Raw genomic sequence first — 12,977 nt, 5'->3', positions numbered from 1 at the left:
ACCATTTAGTAAGGATTCTGACAGCACAGCACTTCAGAGTTATTAGCCTCACTCTCATTTGCTTCAGATCCTTTTATTGCAAAACTCCTTTTGCCAGTCCTGTTAGCCTTTTACTACCACTTCTGAGATAAAAGACCAGGTTGGGAATCCTGATCCCTACAACCCTCCTCCCATTGAAGAAAGCAAGCAGTTAATTCGATCAGCAACCATAAAAACATTTTTCCATAACTGGTACCGAGAGTGAAACGCACTCCTCACTACGATTGTTGTATTCAAAGTATTGCCCCCACTCCGATTCACAAAGGGAATGCGAATCATGATCTCCCAGAAACAACTCGAGTGCTCATCCCAAGCAGTAATTGCTAACAAAAAGGGGGAAGATATCTTCACCTGCAGTAAGCAAACAACTTAGAGCAAGTGTGACCACGACCGATACGATGAAAGGGATAAAGAATATCTCGTGTACCAATTCTAGGCTTCTTACTACTTCTTCTTCTTCTTTGTCTGACCTCTAGAAAGTTCCATTCCTTTGTTGAGGGCAAAAAGAATGGGAAAATTTTAAAATTTTCTGAGTGAGTGTTGATCAAATCGACCTTTGGAGGAGAAGCAATGTGGACATCAGGTGAGTATAGAAATAAGAAATTTTATTTAAAAAATTCTGTTTTTTTTTTTTTTTGCACCCTCATTAATGTGGCTTGTATTATAAATTACCTATGGTGCCAAGCACAATTTTTCTATAAGCCTTTAACAACATCTGCTCATGCTATAGCTATAGTAGTATCATGATATGGCTGGCATGGCTAGTCTTGAGTTTTCCCAAGCACTGTCGTATCAATGCTGGGCCTAGTAAATATATAAGCGTGAGCTTGAAAACAAGACATCAACTCCAACAATTAGTGCAGGCTAGGCAATAGCTTTAGTGGTTCACAAAGGGGACATTCTAAGTTTTGAAGAGTGAAAGCTTCACAATAACAGTATCTTGTAGGTTGTTTTAAATGGTGATTTGGAAAATATCCAAATAGATGATATATTCAAGTTTCTTTTGACATGTAGGTGAGAACTTGTAAAATGATATTTTAATTATAAAATACATTTTTGAATATACTTACCCGGTGAATATATAATAGCTGAGCCTCCGGCGGCTCGACAGAAAAACACAAAAACTCGCGAGCGATCGCTATGAAGGTTGCGGGTGTGCCCACTAGCGCCAACTATCGGCCAGATACCGCATATACATGTAAAGAGCTCCAATTCTTCTCATCCTGCTGGGTCTCTATCGGGGAGGAAGGGGGGGGCCTTTAATTTATATATTCACCGGGTAAGTATATTCAAAAATTTATTTTATAATTAAAATATCATTTTTAAATATTTAACTTAGCCGGTGAATATATAATAGCTGATTCACACCCATGGTGGTGGGTAGAGACCAGAGTTAATTAAGTTTACAGCGTATATGCTTAGAGTTTTTGACAGTTATATCATAACAAAACCCAAATATATATAGGTACCTGGTAAGGAAGTTGACTTAGACGATTACTCTGCCTTGTTAGTCTGTCTTCCTCACGAAGCCCAGCGATCCTCTTAGGATGCTGAAAGACTCCCAGGAGCTGAAGTATCAAGGGCTGCAACCCATACAACAGGACCTCATCAAACCCCTAATCTGGGCGCTCTCAAGAAATGACATTTGACCACCCGCCAAATCAAAAAAGGATGCGAAAGGCTTCTTAGCCTTCCGTACAACCCAATTAAAAAACATTTCAAGAGCAGATTAAAAGGATATTGGAATTAAGGGAATGTAGTGGTAGAACCCTTACCCACTACTGCACTCGCTGTAACGAATGGACCCAGTGTGTAGCAGTCCTCGTAAAGAGTCTGGACATCTTTTAAGTAAAATGACGCGAATACCGACTTGCTTCTCCAAACGGTCGCGTCCATAATACTTTGCAGAGATCTATTTTGCTTAAAGGCCACGGAAGTTGCTATAGCTCTTACTTCGTGCGTCTTAACCTTAAGCAAGCATCGGTCTTTTTCATTCAAGTGAGAATGAGCCTCTCGTATTAAAAATCTGATAAAATATGACAAAGCATTCTTTGACATAGGCAATGATGGTTTCTTAACTGAGCACCATAATGCCTCAGATCCACCTCGTAAGGACTTAGTACAAGCTAAGTAGAACTTAAGAGCTCTAACTGGACACAGCACTCTTTCAAGTTCGTTGCCTACGATCTCTGACAGGCAAGGTATATCAAAAGACTTAGGCCAAGGGCGAGAAGGCAGTTCATTTTTGGCCAGGAAACCAAGTTGAAGTGAACATGTGGCTTTTTCCTGTAGAAAAGCCGATGTTCTTACTGAAGGCATGAATTTCACTGACCCTTTTAGCCGAAGCCAAGCACACTAGGAAAAGCGTCTTGAGGGTGAGATCCTTCAGGGAGGCTGAATGTAATGGCTCAAACCTGTCTGACATGAGGAACCTTAGGACCACGTCTAAGTTCCATCCAGGAGTTGCCAAACGACGTTCCTTAGAGGTCTCGAAAGACTTAAGGAGATCTTGGAGTTCTTTATTGTTGGAAAGATCTAAGCCTCTATGATGAAAGACCGAAGCCAACATGCTCCTGTAGCCCTTAATCGTGGGAGCTGAGAGGGAGCGAACATTTCTCAGCTGTAAAAGAAAATCTCCGATTTGGGCTACAGAGGTACTGGAAGAGGACACAGATGCTGACTTGCACCAGTCTCGAAAGACTTCCCACTTCGACTGGTATACTCTGATGGTAGAAGCTCTCCTAGCTCTCGCAATCGCACTGGCTGCCTCCTTCGAAAAGCCTCGAGCTCTTGAGAGTCTCTCGATAGTCTGAAGGCAGTCAGACGAAGCGCGGGGAGGCTTTGATGAACATTCTTTACGTGAGGCTGACGTAAGAGATCTACCCTTAGAGGAAGACTTCTTGGAATGTCTACCAGCCATTGAAGTACCTCGGTGAACCACTCTCTCGCGGGCCAGAGGGGAGCAACCAACATCAACCTTGTCCCTTCGTGAGAGGCGAACTTCTGCAGTACCTTGTTGACTATCTTGAATGGTGGGAATGCATATAAGTCCAGATGAGACCAATCCAGTAGAAACGCGTCTATGTGGATTGCTTCTGGATCTCGGACTGGTGAGCAATAGATTGGTAACCTTTTGGTCAACGAGGTGGCAAAGAGGTCTATGGTGGGTTGACCCCAAGTCGCCCAAAGACTCTTGCACACGTCCTTGTGGAGGGTCCATTCCGTGGGTATCACCTGACCCCTCCGACTGAGACAGTCTGCCAAGACGTTCAAGTCCCCCTGGATGAATCTCGTCAACAGGGAGATGCCTCGATTTCTTGACCATATGAGAAGGTCCCTTGCGATCTCGTACAGCGTGAGGGAGTGTGTGCCTCCTTGCTTGGAGATGTACGCCAAAGCTGTGGTGTTGTCTGAGTTGACCTCTACCACTTTGTTTCGAAGAAAGCTTTCGAATTTCATCAAGGCCAAGTGGACTGCTAATAGCTCCTTGCCGTTGATGTGCATGCTCTTCTGACTTGAGGTCCACAGACCCGAGCATTCCCGACCGTCCAGGGTCGCACCCCAACCCAAATCCGACGCGTCTGAGAACAACACGTGGTTTGGGTTCTTGACTGCTAGGGATAGTACCTCTCTCAGACTGATATTGCTGTCCCACCATTTCAGGCATGCCTTTACTGGTTCGGAGACTGGGATTGATACCGTCTCTAACGTCTTGTCCTTGTTCCAGTGAGAGGCTAGATGGAACTGGAGAGGCCGAAGGTGTAGTCTCCCTAGCAAGACAAACTGCTCCAGGGATGAGAGAGTCCCTACGAGACTCTTCCAACTCCTGACTGAACAAAAGTTCTCTTTTCAGCATTAGTTGGACTTTGAGCAGGGCTTGTTCTATTCGGGTGGCAGACGGAAAAGCCTGAAAAACTGGACTGCGAATCTCCATCCCCAAATATAGAATAGTCTGGGATGGGATCAGTTGGGACTTTTCTAGGTTGACCAAAAGTCCCAACTCCCTGGCCAGACTCAACGTCCAATGTAGATCCTGCAGACAGCGATGACTGGACGATGCTCTGAGAAGCCAGTCGTCCAAGTACAGGGAGGCTCGGATTCCCGATAGAAGGAGGAATTTTGCCACATTCCTCATGAGCCTCGTAAACACGAGAGGAGCAGGACTGAGGCCAAAGCACAGGGCTCGAAACTGGTACCCCACATTCCTGTAAACAAACCTCAGAAACGGTTGGGAATCCGGGTGTATAGGAATGTGGAAGTATGCATCCTGAAGGTCGAGAGAGACCATCCAGTCGCCTTCCATTAATGCTGTCAAGACAGCCTGGTAGACTTCATCGTGAAGTTTGTCTTGACAATGGACACATTGAGCACACTTGCCTCTTACGTACTCCTGCAGTGAACGTGGCTGCCAGATCATTGGAGCCATCCCTGATAGTCTTGTTCCTGCAGAGAACGTGGCTGTCAGATTATTGGAGCCATCCCTGATAGCCTTGTTTATGCATGACATAATTGTACAGCAAAACTTCAAACGCTCGAAAAAACTCCTAACAGGAGATGGTCTAGCTCTGAAGCCGACCATAAAATCTTGGCGCGTCTCATGGCCAGGCGCCAGGGAGAGTCTATGAGGTTTGAGAAGTCTATCTGGGCAGAGGCAGGAACTCCCAAGCCGAGAACTTCTCCCGTGTCATACCAGACTCTCGCTCTATAAGCCAGTTTAAAAGGAGGGAAAGCAAAGGCTGTCTCCCCCAAACTCCTCCTGGTGATCAACCAGTCGCCTAGCAAACGTAAAGCTCTCTTAGAAGAGCGAGAGAGCACTAGCTTAGAAAACAACGGCTTCGAAGTAGCTAGGCCTAGTGTAAACTCTGACGTTTAGGCGAACGAGGAGCAGCAGTTACAAAAAGATCCGGACAAAGATCCTTAAAAATCAGCATGATTTATTTAAAGTCCATAGAGGGCTGAGCAGCTTTAGGCTCCTCTCCGTCTGACAGAGTCCCCCAGGGAATATCAGTAGGAGGGGGATCAGCAACTTCCTCATCTGAAGGAACCTTGTCCGACAATTGCCGAGTCTCAAGCAAGGGAGAGACCTGCCGTGGTGGCAATGCTTGACAAGCCGAGTCCACACGCAAAGGAGCAACAGTAGCAGTCAAGGACGCTATGTCATGTAACTGCTTAAAGGACTGACCAGCAACAACAACAGGTGCGGGAGGATGCTCGACGTCAACTCGAGACTGCCTTGACTGCCTAGACTGAGCAGTCAAAACAACTCTTGACTGCGGTGCTTGACGCTCAACGTCAAAACAAGTCAACTTCGCTGGTTGGCGAACGTCCTGAACGTCAACAAGAGCAAGCGGCAGCGGCTGAACGTCCACAAGCGGCTGAGAGTTAACACGGGACTGTATCGAGTGAGGCTCTACAAAACGTGATTGACGTGACTTTGTAACGTCAACGTCAACAGGACGAGCAAAGGCTCGTTTGGGCGGCTGACGGCCAGGATCTCGATCAGCTAAGCGGCGAGGATCATCGTGAACCTGCTCAGCAGAATAGTCCTCCATAAGAGAGGCAAGCTTATTCTGCATGTCTTGCAGTACAACCCATTTAGGATCAACGGGAATGGGTGCGGTAAGAGACGAGGGTAACGTCTGTGACTGCAAAACCTTGCCTACAATAAGACTCTCGGAGCCTGTGTTACGCTTCTGTTTAGGCGTCGAGCAGTCTTCCGATGACTGCACAGGGTCAGAGCTGTCCCAATGGCTACAACCAGGACGCTGGACCTGTCCTGAAGGGACTGACTTTCGCTTTAAGGGTCTCGAAACCTAGCTCCACGGTTTCTTACGCGATAAGCCTTCGGATGACGAGGAGAAAACCGTCTCGCTCGTCTTATGGTAGGGGCGGTCTTGACAAGACACGCCTGAAACCATAGAGGGAACGTCTGTTCGTTGGTTAAAGCCTCTCGAACCCATAAGTCCTACGACATTACTTCTCCCTGGGGCATGGGAGCTTGCAAGAGGTCTCGGACTAGGCGAACGACAGGCACGAACAGACGAACCCTCTGTCGCAACACTGATAACACTTTGCGCAATTATCACTTTATCACTACGATTTTCTGTTTTGCACTTACTGTACTTCACTGAAATCGAATTTTTCAATAATTCACATTAGGCATGAATAAAACTGATTTCTACCTGAGGCACGCAATTCTACCCTACATCAAAAGGTTATAATTGCGAAAAAAGTCGTTATAATGTAAGCACATTAATACAAGCAAAAAACAGTAAACATATATATCGAATAAAACGGAAATATATAAAGATAAAAGGATCAGTGACTGGGGAGGAGACTAAACACTAGTTCATTCAAAACTACGTTTTCAATCTCTCACCGTACAGTGCCTTGGGATGAGAATAAAAACTAAAAACGTTTTATCCTTTCTCCCCGTACAGAGACTTGGGACGTGAGTAAAAAACTGACTCGAGAACAACGTTACTCGCTTGGGACGAGAATAAAGATCGGAACGTGTTCTCTCTCTCTCTCTCTCTCTCTCTCTCTCTCTCTCTCTCTCTCTCTCTCTTTTGATTTCACAGTTTGAAAGAAGAATGAACAAAACGTCAGAATCGATTTACTCTTTCTGCAAAGTGAAACCGTGATTCTCTCTCTCTCTATCGTAACGATAGAGCGCAAACTGCGTAGCATAAATAAACCAAACGTTAGTTCATCTTTGAAACAGCACGAAGACTATTCAAAGAAAATCTTTCATAAAATATCTACTAAAAAATATTCATTTAATAAGTTTTAAATCTTTTGCTCTGTAAAAGTTATTTACGATTGAAAGGGCTCAACGTTGTTTAACTTCGGTTTCCAAGTTAGGACCGCCTACTCTCGGATTAGGGGAGGAATAGGTAAGGCCGCATATAAACAAATCATTAAAATTTATCTTGATGTTTATTATAAATGGAAAGCTAATCGAAGAGGCCTAATAAAGGCGGGTGAGATATAAAATATATAGAGGAAAATCTATAATTAACAACAACAATTTATAACGTGATAAGATAATTGCTAAAAGCCTAAAACACACTTCCGTACTAAGGGAAGGGTCGGCCATTTGAAAAGTTAAAGAAAGTCCAAAAAACAATCCAAAGTCATCAACAATTAAATCTATCCAAAAAAGAGTTCAAGATTTAAGTTGAAGATAAAACACCTGCACTGCGAAAGCTCAAACCAAAAGGAAGTACTTCACCAAGACTGTTGAAAAACTCCAGGTTAACAGCGAGTAATGGTACGTCTTGTCGATCAGACCGACAGAGAAGAATTGGAGCTCTTTACATGTATATGCGGTATCTGGCCGATAGTTGGCGCTAGTGGGCACACCCGCAACCTTCATAGCGATCGCTCGCGAGTTTTTGTGTTTTTCTGTCGAGCCGCCGGAGGCTCAGCTATTATATATTCACCGGCTAAGTTAAATATTTAAAAATTTCTTTTATTCTGATCAGATTTATGACATGGTATGCTCTATTTTATAAAACTGGCAAATTGACATTATTCAAATGAATTTGATATTCCCTTCCAATCAAAAAAAGCTGGCTGGCCAATTACAACAGTTCCTGGTCTGATATTGATGGGCAACCTTAGCGAGAAACCACACCATGGTCAGGTTAGGTTCTGAAGGTAATGTCTGTTTATCCCTGGTTTCTACAATTATTCATTCACACCCTAACTAAATCCCATAGTTTCCCGTTGGAGTTCCTATATTATTGTATACAAGAGGATTGTTCTAATAGGCTAATCATAAATTTCAATTGAAAATAAAAATTAAACTCAAAAGATAACTATATACAGCAATTCTACAATAAAATATTTCCACCATTTCAGAAATACCAGTGTTTTTTAAAGCATTTCTCAGGACATGGAAGTGAGATATTGGAATACTTTGACAAAAACTATCATGATCAATAACTCAGATTAAAAGTTTTTAGGACGATTGATTTTTCTTAAAAGTAAGAATTACGGTGCTAGTTTTTACAGTGGAAAGTGGAGACAGAGAGCAATGTTACCAGACTACTGAGTACGTTATTGAAAGAAGAGTGCAAACTACAGAAGGATAAAGTAAAAGTAATTTGCCCCCTATGAGGGAAAAGAGTAAAGGGAATTAATGTGTAAAAGGCAAGGAGTAGTACATTCAGTACTGCCTGCCAATTGCTGCTAAGGACTAACTGAATTCAGTACCCATCAAAAAGATTAATTTGTCTGAACTGATTGACTGTAAATGCTTATCTCCAAAATTTTTCCATTAAAAGAATCCTGTATAGACCTCCTATTCTGTTGAATTCCAAGGACAGTTTCAAAAAAAAAAAACCAGCTTTTCTCTAAACAGTTTGTAGTTCATTTATGATTAAATGAGAAGTTCAGATATGTTCACCATCTAAACTCTTTAACGGAGCTTCCATATTTACAGTGGTTAACTAAATAGAAATTTTCTTGACAATATGACCGCTCAAATTTATCGCTTGCATCTATAAATTAACCTGCCCAAGAACCCAGTATGCACAGCATTACTTAACAAAATACCTAAATATAAGTACATATACGTACTCACCTTCAAAGTTTTCTAGCAGACATTTCAGCAGCCAACTACAATATTTATCTTAATGCTTAAAAGAACACAATAAGATTTTGGATCTTTGTCATGACCAAATGCTGCTGGAATAACATGATTACCTATGAAAGGGAACTTTATTAACCTGGTAAAAAGATACTGTATTTTTCCCTCCTCCGTGAAATGGCAACATGGTAGTTTTAATAACTAAGATCCAAAACCTTAAATCAAAGAGGAATGTCTAAAACCAAACATGGCTGACCTGATTCAGAAAACAATATTTCTCAGACATCAAAAAGCAAAATATTTCAAAACTAAAGCTACACAATTATGCGTAAAACCCAATTTTCTACTGTACCCCAATGTATAATTACCTTTCTCCAACTAGGTAACAGATTAAAATATAAACAAATGTCAGCAACATGATCCTTCCTCAGCATTCCTTGTTTGGTTAGGCATTCAATACAGATGCAAAAAATTAACACTCACAGCCTGCGCCATCTGTCTGTAGTTGCAGTTATGGTAATGCTCCACATGGGGTGAAGGGGATATGACCGCACCATTCTGTGGCTCGACCCAACATTCCGTTACAACCTGCAACTCTCCATCTGCTTCTATGCTATCACCTTCTTCCCAGTCTTCATCCACTGTGCTGTAAATCATACTTTTTTGTCAAATAATGAAAATATTTAGCAAAGAAATAATAATTACAAAATATAGCAACCAATTTTATTTATTGCAATCAGACATTATATAACTGCAATCACACTTGACATTGCACTTTTCCAAGATATCTAAAACTGAAGCTATTCAATAAATGTTTGATGTTACAGTTGATGTTGCAAGCAATCTTGTTGACCTAAACTATAACTGTAGGACAAAAGCAGTTTCCTTGCTTAACAAAGGATACCATTGCATTCAAGATAAAGTTAAAACAGCTCACCCATCACTTACAAAATAAAGAATTGACCCAATTTTCCAATTTGAGAAAAAGTTTGAATAGATAATATGGGAAATGTTATGAAATATTGAAAAAAAAATCTAATTACAACTAGTCACCTAAAACACTGTGGAAAATTAGACAAAATCCTTTACAATTAAATCTTTTACTGGAACAACTATTAACAACTACTAACTATGACATCCATAGACTGAAAAAAGGTACATATAGCAAATTAGACCTAATGTGTTTAATAAAATTGGCACATGGAACGTATAAGGCCGCCAATGAGATCAAAGGAAAAATATGCAAGAAAAAAGAAATGAATAACAATCAAATGGTATAACTTCCTTACCTTTCCCTAGCTGAATTGGTCACATGTGGTGGAAAAATTACATATTGAGCAACACAAGGAAATGTTTCCAGACTGCCTTCAACATTAGATTCTAAAAGTCCATTGTCATCACTCTCTCGAAGTTCAAGCTGTACAAAATTATAATTCATTAAAAGTATGAACAAATAATAGAAGTACAGGAAATTATATGAAAACCTTAGTTTCAATAGGTTAAAATCTAAATTCCAAAATAATATAATCATCTAAAATTTCAAAACTTTTCAAATTAAAAACAAATATACAATATATTTTTCAGAGCAATAATTAAATTCTAAAGGTAATTTATATTTTTCCTAGCCATCCAAACCCCAGTTCCTTGTCTTTAGCGGAGCTAGAACGACCGTTGAAATTGTTAAATGAGGTTAACAACGAGTGGTGAGCATAAGCAAGTAGCACTAGGACACCCACACTCCTGTCCAAGCCTCTTCACTTTTACCTTCAGCTTACCCCTGAGGTGGAAAATTTAACTTCATGACTTTGTACTCAGTCACTGAAAGAATCTTTCTGCCCCAAAGAGGAGACTGTTTGGAATGAAATACCTGGCCCAAGACGACCAAAGGGATAGTGTTTATTACATCATCCTCCCAGTCGTAAAGGGATGAGAGGGAAGAACTACTTATTGATCAAGTTTAATATGAATGATGCTTAGAAATGTTATTTTGATAATAAAATAAATTTTTGAATATACTTACCCGGTGATTATAATAGCTGCAACTCTGTTGCTCGACAGAAAAACTCTACGTAAAAATTCGCCAGAGATTGCTACACAGGTAGGGGGTGTACTCAACAGCGCCATCTGTCGTTCAGATACCCATTACTCATTGTAAACAAAGAACTCAATTTTCTCCTCGGTCCACTGTGTCTCTATTGGGGAGGAAGGGAGGGTCCTTTAATTTATAATCACCGGGTAAGTATATTCAAAAATTTATTTTATTATCAAAATAACATTTTTCAATATTTAACTTAGCCGGTGATTATAATAGCTGATTCACACCCAGGGGGGTGGGTAGAGACCAGCAAAATATGTTTACATCATATGAGCTAAGAATTTTTATTTCATTTTAGAAGTTATCAAAATAACTAAACAAAATAAATAGGTACCTGGTAAGGAAGTCGACTTGAACAATTACTCTGCCTTTTTAAGTACGTCTTCCTTACGGAGCCTCGCGATCCTCTTAGGATGCTGAGCGACCCCTAGGAGCTGAAGTATCAAGGGTTGCAACCCATACAACAGGACCTCATCAAAACCTCTAATCTAGGCGCTTCTCAAGAAATGACTTTGACCACCCGCCAAATCAACTAGGATGCGAAAGGCTTCTTAGCCTTCCGGACAACCCAAAAACAACAATAAAAACATTTCAAGAGAAAGATTAAAAAGGTTATGGAATTAGGGAATTGTAGTGGTTGAGCCCTCACCCACTACTGCACTCGTTGCTACGAATGGTCCCAGAGTGTAGCAGTTCTCGTAAAGAGACTGGACATCCTTAACCCTGGATAGGTACGATGGGTCGTTCGCGACCCCGAGCGTCAAAAAAAAACAGGTTTTTCTCACGTGACTCACCCCCGTGACTGAATTTGTGGGTGATCGACCTGCAGGAGGTGTCTCCCCTACACGCTCTAGTAGTGTCCAGATGTGCATTGCTGTAGCTGTACTCCTTCCCCGATTTCTGAGACACGTCGGGGTCGAGCGCGACCGAGTTTACCCTTCTAAGGTAGTTTGCATAATTATCAAAGTTATTACGTATTATGAAATTGTCGTAGAATGGTGCAACTTGTATAGGTTATCAGTTGTGGAAAGTCTTGGTGGATTGTTTGGCTACCATGTGCATGATTTTTTTTTTAGTTAAAATGTCGTTCATTACCACGAGGACCATTTTACCGCGAGTGCCCCTTTTTCATTTTTTTTCATTTTTTTGCCAAGTCATTTTTCCGTAAGATATTGCCAAATAGTGTCGTAAAACTTTTGCTTGTTTAGTGTTGGAAAGTGTGTCTAGATGATCTGGCTACCCATGCATGACTTTGTTTTTGTCAGATACGACGTAGTTATTGGTATATTGGGTATTTAACTGCGGTTACCAATTTCTGTTTTTTTTCAATATTTGTAAAAATTACTACGTAGTAAGGAATTGCCGTATATTATTCTTTTTTTTTTCATGTTCATGTGTTAGAAAGTGTGCCTTGATGGTTGGGCTAACACGTGCATGTCTTTTTTTTTATCTGAGATGCCGTATATTAGAATGTCGGGCATTTTACCGCGAGTACCCCTTTTTCATTTTTTTGCCAAGTCATTTTTCCGTAAGATATTGCGAAATAGTGTCGTAAAACTTTTGCTTTTTTAGTGTTGGAAAGTGTGTCTAGATGATCTGGCTACCCATGCGTGATTTTGTTTTTGTCAGATACGACGTAGTTATTGGTATATTGGGTATTTAACTGCGGTTGCCAATTTCTGTTTTTTTTCAATATTTGTAAAAATTTACTACGTAGTAAGGAATTGCCGTATATTATTGATTTTTTTTTCATGTTTATGTGTTAGAAAGTGTGCCTTGATGGTTGGGCTAACACGTGCATGTCTTTTTTTTTTATCTGAGATGCCGTATATTAGAATGTTTGGCGTTTTTCCGCGAGTGGCCCTTTTTATTTGTTTTGCATTTTTTGCTTAGTCATGTTACCGTAAGGAATTGGCAAGTAGTGTCGCAAAACTTATATTTTTATAGTGTTGGAAAGTGTTTCTAGATGATCTGGCTACCCATGCCTATTTTTTTTTAGCCAGATATGGCGTATATATAAGTATGTGTTCGATTTTCCTGTGATTGCCATTTTTTCTTTTTTTCCCATTTCTTTCAAAATTACTACGTACTAAGGAACTATCACAGAGTAATGATTCATTTAGATGTTTATTTGTCGGAAAATGTGCCTTGATGGTTTGCCTAGCACGTGGCTGAATTTTCTTTTTCTGAAATGCCGTATATTAGAATGTTAGCCATTTTTCCGCGAGTGCCCCTTTTTATTTGTTT

The 12,977-nt window shown here is 40.8% G+C and overlaps 1 protein-coding gene across 1 annotated transcript in view; it reads right to left on the bottom strand.

The window, feature by feature from the left end:
* Window positions 1–12,977, bottom strand: part of LOC137623054 (KICSTOR complex protein SZT2-like) — a 362,398-nt gene that overhangs the window by 277,467 nt on the left and 71,954 nt on the right. Inside the window, exons 18-19 of the mRNA XM_068353692.1 lie at window positions 9,925–10,052; window positions 9,119–9,281 (exon numbers count right to left, since the gene is read on the bottom strand). Of these exons, the coding sequence (XP_068209793.1) occupies window positions 9,119–9,281; window positions 9,925–10,052 (291 nt within the window). The remainder of the gene's footprint in view (window positions 1–9,118; window positions 9,282–9,924; window positions 10,053–12,977) is intronic.

The sequence above is a fragment of the Palaemon carinicauda genome, chromosome 30 (genome assembly GCF_036898095.1).
Source record: "Palaemon carinicauda isolate YSFRI2023 chromosome 30, ASM3689809v2, whole genome shotgun sequence".
NCBI classification, from domain to species: domain Eukaryota; kingdom Metazoa; phylum Arthropoda; class Malacostraca; order Decapoda; family Palaemonidae; genus Palaemon; species Palaemon carinicauda.
The sequence above is the reverse complement of the archived record's forward strand: the minus strand, read 5'-3'. Positions and strand labels throughout refer to the sequence as shown.